The sequence below is a fragment of the Belonocnema kinseyi genome, chromosome 4, assembly GCF_010883055.1.
Source record: "Belonocnema kinseyi isolate 2016_QV_RU_SX_M_011 chromosome 4, B_treatae_v1, whole genome shotgun sequence".
NCBI lineage: Eukaryota > Metazoa > Arthropoda > Insecta > Hymenoptera > Cynipidae > Belonocnema > Belonocnema kinseyi.
Genome location: NC_046660.1, coordinates 89,932,306 through 89,945,141, shown reverse-complemented (window position 1 = coordinate 89,945,141; position 12,836 = coordinate 89,932,306). Strand labels below are relative to the sequence as shown.

General features: G+C 31.4%; 1 protein-coding gene across 1 annotated transcript in view; it reads right to left on the bottom strand.

Moving 5' to 3' along the window:
• LOC117170665 (neuronal acetylcholine receptor subunit alpha-7) overlaps positions 1-12,836 on the bottom strand; it is a 390,031-nt gene that overhangs the window by 100,925 nt on the left and 276,270 nt on the right. The window contains exon 6 of the mRNA XM_033357593.1: positions 5,308-5,383. Within this exon, the coding sequence (XP_033213484.1) occupies positions 5,308-5,383 (76 nt within the window). The remainder of the gene's footprint in view (positions 1-5,307; positions 5,384-12,836) is intronic.

Sequence of the window (12,836 nt, the reverse complement as noted above, 5' to 3'; positions counted from 1 at the left end):
AAATTGGTAACTTAGTTTACGGACAGTCCTGATGCTGTGATCGATCGTCAAGTAAGTCTTCCGGTTTGATATCTCACTAAGTCGTAAAAAAATTCGTAGGCAGTTTTATCTTGATCCTCTTATGGAAGTTAAACACCCGAGAGTGAACATTCTTTTTCTGGTGAGAATCTGAAACTAATTACTACAACTTATGACTTCTAGTTTATGGTGTGCAAGTTGTTCATCGCGCTCCAGCGATCTTTACACATCGAAAATCGCACTGGCGAAATTAACGTTTCGCGAATAACGACATCAGTCAAAATAGAATACGTTGGGTAATGGACATTGAGTTAGAGGTATGACACAGAACAAGTCGATTACCAGTGCGTTAATCATTTGACAATGTGCTAACCCATGAGGGCTTCATTTTATGGCTTGGTATGTGACATTGAATTCCGCTCTCTACTAGAGCGGAATTTATTCAAGCATATAATCAGCTTATCCAGTTCCCTATATTTTTTCCGATTTCGTATTGTATTTACTTTATTGAAGTCTTTTTTAGCTTTTAATGCATTTCTAAACGGTCTATTGAAAAAGTTTTTAAGAACATAATGTCTCGTCGTCCAGAAATTCGGGAAAACTAATCCAATATTTTCCATAAGTTTAGGTAGTCGTTCTGAATTTTCGGGACTACTATCGGCGAGAAAACTATAGGCATCTGCCTTTGAAACTTAAAAACTCGGTCAAAAAAAATGGTAGCGCAACAAAAAAACAGTCATTTAAAAGCTGAAAGTGTTCTACGTTAATGAGCTTGAAGATGTTTATGTAAAAAGTTGTGCTTAGCAGACTAAAAAATGTAAAAAAAAAGTAAGGATTTTTGGGTAAATTTAAGAACAGTCAAGTTTAGAGCATTATTTCTTATACAAGGGGCGATGGAAAAAATTTGAAAAAATTCATGATTATGAGGAAAACTGTTGTGAACCAGTTGCAGTTGAGAAATTTAAAAAATAATAAAAATTGTTGCTTGAAAGTACAAAAATATGCAACTATATTATCTTCAGTTCTAATACAGATATTAAAGCGATTCAACCTGCAAACTGTAATTGATAGGCTCTATATTTATTTTCAAACACCCGGAAGGATGTGTTCATCTTTTTTGTGAAAATCGCGATATTTTTAGACATTCTTTTTGTTGGAAAACAAGTGACAGAAAGCAGGGGGGTTCCTTTTTTTTGTTTTACTGCCGACCGCTGGTGCTATTCTTCGGCCCCTAGTTCTGAATGCTTGGGTGGCACCTGGCCACGGGTCAAAGAAAGGGACCAGCGGTAGGCAGTAAAAAAACGGATCTTTATTAGAACTGAAGATAATATAGTTGCACATTTTTGTACTTTTAAACAACAATTTTTATTATTTTTTAAATTTCTCAACTGCAACTGGTTCACAACAGTTTTCCACATACTCATGAATTTTTTTAAATTTTTTGCATCGCCCTTGTATAATAAATAATGCTCTAAATTTGACTGTTCTTAAATGTACCCAAAAATCCTTACTTTTTTTTACATTTTTCAGTCTGCTAATCACAAAAATTTTTTTACATAAACGTCTTCAAGCTCATTAACGTAGAATACTTTCAGCTTTTAAATGCCTGTTTTTTTGTTGCGCTAGAATTTTTTTTGACCGAGTTAAGCTTCAAAGGTAGATGCCTATAGTTTTCTCGCCGATAGTAGTTCATTCTCTTTTCTAACTTCCTCAATTTTTCGGGACGACTTGAGAAAGCCTTTTAGGAAAAAGATGAACATTTTGATCTGCACACTTTTTTCTCGAAAAGATGTCTGGAACAAACAAAAAATATAGAACTGGTTCGCCGGACTTGCACTTATTAAAATCCCGAATGCGTCTTTTTTTGTAATATATGAAAAAATTAATAGTAAAAGTTAAGCTTTTTCACAAAATTAAAAAATTAATTCAACAAATTATAAAGTAGGATAAAAGTCTTGTGAATAATTTCTTTGTGGAACTCGATCGATATCCTGATTTTTTTTGTAATCTGTTTTTGAACATTGTGAAAAAAGCAAAGCATCTCCTCAAGACAACAGTTTTCCGTTAAAAATAATATATTTTATTCAACAAGTAAGGGTTTGCTGCTGATCAAGTATCAATTTTCGGAAATGTTAAAAAAAACTTTTTCGTTTAATTTTGGTAATGAAACCTTTTTTAATATCAAATAATTTTCATGAAACTGGATTTATTTTAGTTAAAGAAATGCACCTTCCTTTTTTATAACATAATTTGTTCCTAATATGTCTTTCCACACCTCGATACTAGTCGAATAATCAAAAACTATTATTAATTAAAAGTTATAAATGTTAGTTTTCAAAATAATTTACTTAATTTCAAATTTTTAAACTCGGCTGCAAAGACAGAGAACATTTTTTTTTATATGTGTAATATAAACAAAAGTTGAATTTCAACTATTAAACAGATTAAAGGCCATCATTTTTCAAACGAAGTAAAGTTCTTTTCTTATTTAACAAATACTATTAAATTTTTGTCTATGAATAAAAAAGTCTTTTTAATTCTTTTAAGCAAAAGTTGCAAGATTGCATTTTGTTTTTTACAATAAACATCTGTATATTTTGTGAGCCTTAAATTCCGGTCTTATACAAATAAGTCTTTTACAATATTCTCTAACTGATATTACTTGCTGAAATAAATGAAACGAATTTAATATGTGCACACGAAATATGAATAAAGAAATTTCCCCATTCAACTGGTCTAGCTAGATACGGGGGATTCTACTGGTAAATGCTGCGTCTCTTGAGTAGAGATGCAAATTGTTAGTGAGCCCAAGGAATCCAACCTGGAGCGTTCTTATTTATTCGATTGTAACCATACACTCAACACTTCAGGTGAAAAGATTGGTTGAAAATTAATTCCTTCTTCTTGTTCTGCATTCACTTTCAGAAAGTTCTACTACAAAATGAGAAAATCGAATTTCTTTCAAAACGACCTACTATATTTAAACTAGATTAGATTGTTACTAAATATTTCCACAAGCAAACAATTTAGAGAGATTAGTTAGTCTTATTTTTATGGATAATCTTCTTTCAAATATAGAAAAACCTTTTTGGACCTCTTAGAACTAGACCCTAAGCCTATTGTTGGACTCAAAACAGGATTCCTTTCTAACTATTTCTTACTGTGTATTTATATTTTCAGTGAAGATTGTCATTTGCTGAAAATAGTTAAATATCTTAATTTTATATCTTTCAAACCGTTAGCTCAGTGCTAGTATTCATAAAACTTAGGTATCCCTTTTTTCGATTTTTTATACAATATTTAGATTGTGCAAATTGAATTTCAATTTTTGTTTTCAAATGCATTGCTGGTAAAATACCTACAACTGCAACTCACTCTCCTTACATTGCACTTAACAAAATACATATAGGTAAACTTTATTGATAATAATGTTTATTAAAAGTGTCGTGAATCTCTACTGTTCTTTTGTGTTGGAAACTAGTGCCCCAACGCGTACGTAGCGCTACGAGTCAGCACAAAACAAAATTGGAGAGTATAACAAGGAAGTATCGAAATAATACTTTTCCATGTTAAAATTGTAAAAACTCCATGAAAAATTTCAACTCAACGTGTGAAGGTTCAAATAGTTAAAAAAAGACACATTAGGTTTACTACGCATATAGAACAAACTAAAATATATATTAATACCTCAACCTTACCTTAATTTTAAAACCAGTTCAGTAATTAATACTCTCTAATTTAGTATATTATTTTAAAATATTTTGAATTCACTTAAAATACTTTGAACTCACATTGAATTCTTTTGAGCTCGTTGAATTCTGGGCATTCTTTTTTATTCTTTTGCATTTCTTTGAATTATTTCAGACGCTTTCAAATTCTTTTGAATTCTTTTAACTTCATTGAAATAATTTAATTCCCTGAGTTATCTAAGTTCATGTATATTCTTTGAATTATCTGAATTCCTTAGATTTCCTAAATTCCTTAGAATACCTAAATTTCCTCATTGTCTCAGATTCACTGAATACTCTGAATTTCTTGAATTCTCTGATTTCCTCGAATTTCGAGAAATCTCTTATTTCTCTCAATTATCTGACATCCCTGAATGCTTTGAATTATTTAAAGTTCAAGAATGCTCTGAATTCCCTGAAAACCTTGGATTCCCTTATTTCTCTAAATTTCCTGAGTTTTCTGAATTAATGCAACTTCTGAATTTTTCTGAATTCCCTGAATTTTCTGAATTTGATCATTTATCGCCATTCCTTAGACTTCCTAAATTTTCTGGATAGTCTGAATTCCCTGAATGATCTGGATTCCCTGAATTCAATGCATTTCCTGAATTCCTTGTATGTTTTGAATTCATTGAATTTCCTGAATTCATTAACTTTCCTGAATTGCATTCATTTCATGAATTCGCTAAATTTATTGAATTTGATGAGTTCCCTGAGTTATCTAGATTTCCTGAATTCAGTGAACTTATTGAATTTCCTAAATTCTCTGATTTAGACAATTCAGGTAATTTCAAGAACTTAACAATAATGTAAAGAGTTCAGGAAATTTCGACGACTTTATATAATTTCAAAGAATTAAACAGAATTCATAGATGTCAAAGAACTCAAGAAAGTTCAAAGGTTCAGGATCAATGAAAAGTAATTAAAGTGAATTCGAAAAACTTTCGCATTGTATAAAGAGAAAGTATTAATCACTAAACCTGCCCACTGCTTGCCGCATAAGTATTGCCACTAAACCGATGGACCAAATAAAAAAATAAAGTGGCTCTTTTAAACGACCAGTGCGTTGGCAAAGTGGTGGTTTCAGACGATCACTTTCAAAGTGGTTTTCTTAACATGAAGGCATCGATAGCAAGATCGAAAATTTTAAACTTAAATTTTTTGTGAACCCTGTGTAAAAATGTTAATATTTTCACTCAATAAATAAGTTGCAAATGTAAGAAGTTTTATGCATTAAAAATCAGTAATGATATATCTGGAAATTCTGGAACTTTTTTATTAATCAAATGAATCATATTTTAAATCTTATGATTGTTTTCAGCTCAATTATCAAGAGCGACTCCCAATTTGGTTGTGACATTTCTCTGATTGAATCTGAAATTTCTTTTGTTATTTCTCACTCAACGTTTGCACGTGAGCAATGCTACCGAAATAGGGGTATGGGAAGGATAGAAGGAAACGAAGGGAATTATGGAGTTGGTGAAGGGGAAGGACGAATATTGAACAATTAACAGGTTATGGACCTGAGTGGCCCTACGAACTCTATAAGAGTCAAACTCACCGATGAGATACCATTCCCCGTTCGTGATGAAATCGGACAAGTCACCTCCTTCCTCCGAGTTGAGAACCAGATCGAGCTACCAAGGTCAAAGTTCGATTAAGACAAGCGAATCCTACGGCATTCCAAGATCCATAGCCACGTGCACATGCTTCTTTCTACACTCTACAGCTTATTTGATACACTGCACACAAACAGGAAAACCCAGACCATGCAAGGGAAATAGCTATCGATAATCGAGATCTAATGAACGAGGGACATTGATAATAGTCTGGGATCCGAAGAGGAGAGTGAGCATCCATTTTAGGTCCTGATCATTTGATGATTGATTCTTGTCCAGAATGTTCTACTGATTCCGAATATATCGGGCACACATAGAGAATTCCGGGTCGTTTTGTTGTTATTTGACATTCTATGTGTTTAGATAAAAAATGTCATATCTCTGAAAATTATTAAAGTTTTGAAAATATTTTTCCATATGCATATAAAGAAGTGTGATATGCACAACTTTGATTAATAGTGTATGTTGATTTGATTGATAGTTTTCGAGAAAAACAATAAAATAGCTTTTTAATGAAAAGCCATTTCTACAGTACATTTTTTATCATTTCCGAATTTTTTTTCGGAATCATATAGAACTAGCTGAGACAAAGACAATTTGTTTTACAATTTTTTCAATTAGGCTATTGGTTTAGAAAATTCTATTAAGTAGGATGATTGCGCGTGTGCGCTTGTGTGTGAGGTTGCGGTTCAGATTGAAAACCTGCAGCTTCCGAGACCTCCCTCGCTGCCTGTCCCTTCAAAGCTCTTACTAACACTCGTACACACAGACTTGAAAACTTTGTACTTATTTAGAATTTTGTCAAAACTAAACTAATAGCCTAATTGAAGAAATTTCAAAACCAACTGTATTTTCTTAGTTAGTTATGTATGATTTCAGAAAAAATTATTAAATGATAAAAAATGTACACTAGAAATCGTTTTTTATTAAAACGCTATTTTATTGTTTTTCTCGAAAGCTATCAATTAAATCAACATACACTATCAATAAAATATGTGCATATCACACTTCTATAAATGAATATGGAAAAATATTTTCAAAACTTAAATAATTTTCAGAGATATGACATTTTTTATCTAAACACATAAAATGTCAAATAACAACAAAACGACCCGGAATTCGCTATGTGCACCCGATATATTCGGTATCAGGAGAACATTCTGCACAAGAGTCAATCATCAAATCATCAGGACCTAAAATGGGTGCTCAAGTGCTCTTGGATCCCAGACTATAATGTCTTCGAATCTGTTGAGAGAAGTCGGCCATTAAATTGGATCGTAAATTACGAGTCTAACGTATCGTTATTGCTAAATAAATGATAAATGTTGCAAATAATTGACAGCTACAATTGAAGAGCAAGATAAAAGAACCGTTTAAAAAGTCTCTGAAGCCTAGAGTGAGGGGGCACCTGAATTTTGCTTCAATTCAAGCGGTAACGACTCTCTTCATTCTGAGCACCAGGAAATTGTAACCAAATCTTTGATCTGGGCCCTCAATTATTCATCGTCAAATAATTTGTATGAAAAGGTGCATTCACAACTTTATATGTAGTTGTCAATTGTTTGCTACATTTCTATCGAAATTTAGATAAAAATATATGTGGAATTTACTTTGTTATTATTATCCAATGAAAGACATACGATTTTAAAGAATTTCAAATCTGGCGGTTAATACACGGACACATTGATCTTGGGAAAGAACATCGTGCGAGGGATTAATTAACAAAATTTGGTAATGAAGGAACATTGACGGCTCTGAAAAAGAATGCAAAACGAGAGAAAGATATGCCGCGTTGGTCAGATTATGTGTATAATGCGTCGAATAATTTCCATGTTATGAATGCATTCAAGAGAAATTGTTTGCTCGGCGCGTTATACTCGTTTACCATAACTTACACGAAAGTGGGTATTACGTAATGTGTGTTTCCATTTTGTTAACTTGGCCAGTGGTAGTTCTTGATCTCTCTTTTTAAATTGCAATGCTAAAATGAAAGGCATAGCTAAACAAACAAAGCACGTGAACGAAATATGAAGTACTTTTTCGCATGTTTAATGAAGGCTGACAGATCAATAAAGAATACTCTTTGAATCTGAAATAATATTTTTTATAATATAATAGTATGAAGTTATTTACCCATTTCTTTGATAAGCATTTGTACTGTGAAATAGTAGTTTTCTAATAAAAATTACTAGAAATTCTTATCAAACCATTAAAGAAGACTACATTGTACTATTTTATCAGTAGAAAAGTAATAATTTAGATTCAGAGAGTGAGCTCCCCAAGCTGTCATAACTTCCTTAATGGAAATCCTGATTGGGGAAACTTCGAGCCCGAATTGCCCGTATAATGCGTATTGGGGTGTTTAAAAAAAAGGAAACGTTCGAATTTCGTTTGCGGAAATAGCACATTATGTGAGGTTCCCAACAAACAAATCAATTTTCTTGTTTGATCCGTCAATATTAAATGGTGCCATCTGGGCCCCTCTTTTTGATAAGAATAGCTTGGAGGAAATCTCAGATCTACGCATATGCGACTGGACGGCGAAAACTTCAATAAAACTAATACAAATTATAGGGGTCTCTTCAAATAACTTCCCCAAATATGAAATATGCATTTATTTTTTGTTACAAAAAATGTTAAAAAGACACCTTCTAAGCGATGATTAAGTATTTTACTCTATCTTGATCGTGAATATTACTTTTGTGCACTTTCTTCTGCAGGTAATTTTTACTGGTGAAATGAAAAATGTTCAAGTGTTTTTCATGAATTATTAATTATTTAAAAAATTTCAATTTGTTACAACTATTTTGTCAACAAAATATACAAATTTTAAACCTTCTCTGAGCAACATAAACTAATTATTTTAAACAAAAACATAAACACGATTAATTAATTTTTTAATCAATTGTTTAAATAATTTTTTATTGTTGAATCGTAACTTTTGAGTAGAAAAATGTAGAAAAGTGCAGTTTTTAGAAATATTTTAAACAAATTTCGCTGGCTTCTTGTATCTTAATACTTTCCATTATAAACCCATAATTAACTAAACAATGCTTATTTGTTTAAATTTTTTTTCATAAAACTATTAAAACCGTATACCTTCTCTGTCATTCCGAAAAGTGATATTTTTTAAAAAGAAATGTTGAAACAAATGGAAAACGTTTTTTAAATTAGGGATAGGTATCGGAAAGTGTCGAACTGCACTGAGAAAAAGATCTGTTTGAATCAAATATATTATGGTTAAATGAAACATATTCTTTCTTTGTTATACAGTCAAACATACCTATGGTGGATTGAAACAAATTTTTTGGTTGATGATACATTTTGGATCTAAATATATTTTTTGTTTGAATGAAATGAAACTCCCAGGTTTTCAACAATTTTCTCAAAACATCTTACAGATATGTTTGAAGATACTTAGAAATAAAACTGGCGACTGTCTGGAATTGGTGGAAAACCAACCCTTTACTAGTTCGCCCAATGTATCTTGCAAATTGCCAAGGCTTTGCTTAGGTACAGCCTTTACATTACTGTTTCCACACTCCGCGAACAAACACGCTGATACATTCAACGATTCAACCACCATTTTGACTGCCTGAAACTAAGTTACGCTGCAGTGCCCCGAAACTGAAGCGAATGCACAAAGAACTATTATTTGCTTTAATCAAACAAATACGTTCTTTAATTTAAGTATAAGACGTTTAAACGAAATGATTATTTGGCTTCATGGAATCATTTATTTGAATCAAACAAATCTTATGAAACAAATAATTTTTTTATTCAATGAGTTTCAATATCTTCCATATATTGAAATTAAACAAATGTTTTATTAATTGGAATAAAGAAGGTGTGTTAAATCGAAAATATTTATTCAAACAAATCTTTTTGCTTGAATTAAAAAGATCTTTTCTCAGTGTGTCTATAGAAGAGAGCTAATAAAAATTGTAGACTTTGTTCACAAATCCTAAATTTAAATTTCATCAATACAAAGTTTCTTAAGCAATGAAAGTTTGTTTAAACAATGACTAGTTGATAAAAAATTACATGAAAGTTAATTTTTTGGGAACGTCACGTAATGAGCAATTTCCTCAAACGGAATTAAAACTTTGCCTTTCTTAAATCACCCAAGTGCGTATCACAGCGGAATAAAATATTTTATTAGTTTGAAAAGCTCAAGATAAGAATTAAGTTACTTTTTTGACGTTAACCCTTAACTGGCACAACTCCTTTTTATTATGTAAATGACACAAAGGGTGTTTTTTTAATGTGTGACATATCAAACGGGCGAGTCTAGTCACCTACACTTACAGAGTACATAGGGTGCACTTTAGTTAGTTTATACTTTATTGTTAACACGCAGCCAAGTTCAGTTCTTTACTTTTGTTGAAGAAACCTTTAGTTCCTGTCCACCCTGATGAAGACTTCCAAAATTGTACACAAATACTATAAAGTATAAACTAACCAACGTTCAGCCTCTGTATTCTGTAAGATTCAAATTTAGGGAGGAAATTTTTTCGTTGAACCTAGAGTCTAGACGCGGCCGTTTGACATATCACGTATGTCAAATAAACATTTTCGTCAGATAAATTTGATCTTTCTTCAGATAAACGTGCTGCAGCGTTTAAATCCAATTTAAACATAAAATTTATTTCTTGGGTTTACTGTGTACGTTTAATTCGAGCTGAACAATTTGTTGGGGTACTATTCACCCATAGTGCCAGTTAAGGGTTAAATTCTATTAATAAGAGTTTCTTAATTATTCATCTAACCTCGGGGTTCATTAATTCAGGGTAGCCACTCATCAGAAAAAGTGTTCACTCTAATTACAATTTTAAGTTTTTTAGTTATTTTTTCTTATTCATTCATAAGTTGGAAGGTAAAAAATATGTATAGTTTGTTAACAGAGTGACAAAACTCAAAGGGGAATATTAAATAAGGGGATTTCCGACAAATCTCTAGAGAAAGTTTATTTCATTTTATGCACGGGTTCTCTGCTGAATTTATTAAGGCTTTCTTTGGAATGACGATGGAATTTCCGTCGGAATTTTTTGATATTGTTATCGTACACCCATAAAATTTATCTGGAATTTAACAAAGTTCGTGTTTCTTTGTGATTCTAGATCAATTCCATCAAGGATAATCTCAGTGCTCAGTAAAGCTCAAATTATTCAATCTGTAATGGCCAATTTAGAATTAATACGTATTTTAGAAAAATTTAATAAAGCGTATTTAATAATAAATACTTCAGCTTGTAATAGTTCCTTTAAATACCGTTATTCAAATGTTTGTGTTTTCCTTCAATTTTAGACAAAAGTTTCATTAGATTTTAATAATAAGAATAGCTATATTTGATTATATTTTATTTTACCATAGAATTTTAAAAAATCTGTTGTGAATTAAAAATATGAATTAAATTATTGTTCATTAAAATTAAGTAAAAATTAAGACTCTCGAACATTTATAACTTATAAATAAAACTAATTTTTGAATAGACACCGAAACGTAGGTACTTAGTAAAAATATCTCACTTATAATATTTTATTCCATAATAGTTATTAAGAATTTTATATTTCTGCTTTTGTTAGTTTAAAGCTGCACTGCTTATTCAATTCGAATTCTCAATGGCTCATTTTTTGTTTTAAAAGATTCTATACAACTCTACGCACTTAGTTTTTATTAAAATTAAAGTGATTAAAAAAATGGTTTCTTTCATGAATAAAAATTCTACTGTTTCAAACCGAAAAATGCGTTGAACTAATTTAAATAAAGAATTTCAACCCAAACTATTTTTTTCTAAATTACGCAAACATAATAGCATACACTATTTTTTAAAATATGAAATGTATTCTAAAAAAATTTCACAATCTCTTTGAAGATTTTGTTTGAAATGATTATTTTAATGAAAATACAATTCAATTGCTTTCAAATTTGAAAATAACTACAGATGCTTTTTTCTAATACTATACAAATGAAAAAGCATTATGTTATATAGAAACAATGTCATTTATATTCCAGATGCATTAACGGCTTGTTCTTGGTTCTTGGATTCTGAATCCATACACTTCAATTGTTAGATACACAAAACAGACTAGACGACTGACTATTCTTGCATCAAATTCAATGACAAAGCCGGATTGAAGTGAGAACAACTCAGGACTTCATTTAATCCAAACCAGTTTAACATAAGTTACATTTGCAAGCAGAGTATCTCTCTCTAATTTTGTAAACTTCGACGGAATTATAGGGAACCTTTAATACACTTAGGAAAAATTAATAAGATTGACTAATCAAGTTTTCCAGTCTAACATTTTACATTGGTCTAAAATTTGATAAATTCTCTAAGAATACAATCGAGTCCACGAGGTAATTATAGTAGGTCAATTCTTGTTTTGTGTAATTTCTTATATTAACAAGTTTCCTATACTGCCGAAACAATAGGAATGGGCAATTAAAGTGAGTTCTCAACAGGGATTCTCCATTCACAACCACATTTTTAGAGCTCATGCAAAAAAAAGACGGCTATTCAGATATAATCTACGAGCATGAGTATAGGTATAGATATTAAAACATGTATATAAGTTATAGCATGTATGATGATACAAGATGATACAACATGTCTCTGTTATAATATGTGCAGGATAATCGTGTATAAATTGCAATATGTACGTATTAAATTATCTATAATATGGAATATGAAATACAACAATTAGATTACACTGGTGACGCGTCTCGTCGCGTACGCGAGACCTCTGACGGATTGTTGTGTGCTATTTGTTGCATTAACGGTAATCACACACTTGCGATTTTGTGCAAGATTAAGCGGGGAACAATGTGGAATATGTCTATAATTACCTACTCTTGTTTGGGAAAGGGACAGACAGTGATAAAGGAGTGACATTGTTCATAGAGGATTTCTTTCGCACATTTGCAACACATGTGGGCTGATCTTTATGGCAGCGATGGGTAGTATATCTGAACATATAGATACTTTATTATATTAGATATGCCAAATTGCTTCGGCAGATTTAACCTATTGATTTTCAATGTCTTATACTTTCCTTTTTATACATATTTTTATTTCCGCTTTCTCACTTCTTTTCCTCCACATGCTCTGCCATAAAGAACCGCTGAAAGGATCGCGAGCTGTTTTCACAGGAGAATTTTATCCCTCTTCCTTCATGGTGTACCTTGCCAAGTTCCTTTATTTATAATACTCGCAGGGGAGAGGGTCTCTTTTGCAAACAGATCCGCGATGAAAAGAAGTATCAGGATGAGAAAAGAACCAAATGGAGGGGATTCTGCCCACGCGTCGCAACTCTGACACCTACTGGCAGAACTTCTTTTAAAAAAACTATATATTTTTTTACTGAAACTTCTATTTAATGCATTGAATATTTTGCCTGCTGCATATTTCCTTTACTGAATTATTTGTTTGTGGAAATATTGTTCCTTATTGAATCTTGAAGATGTG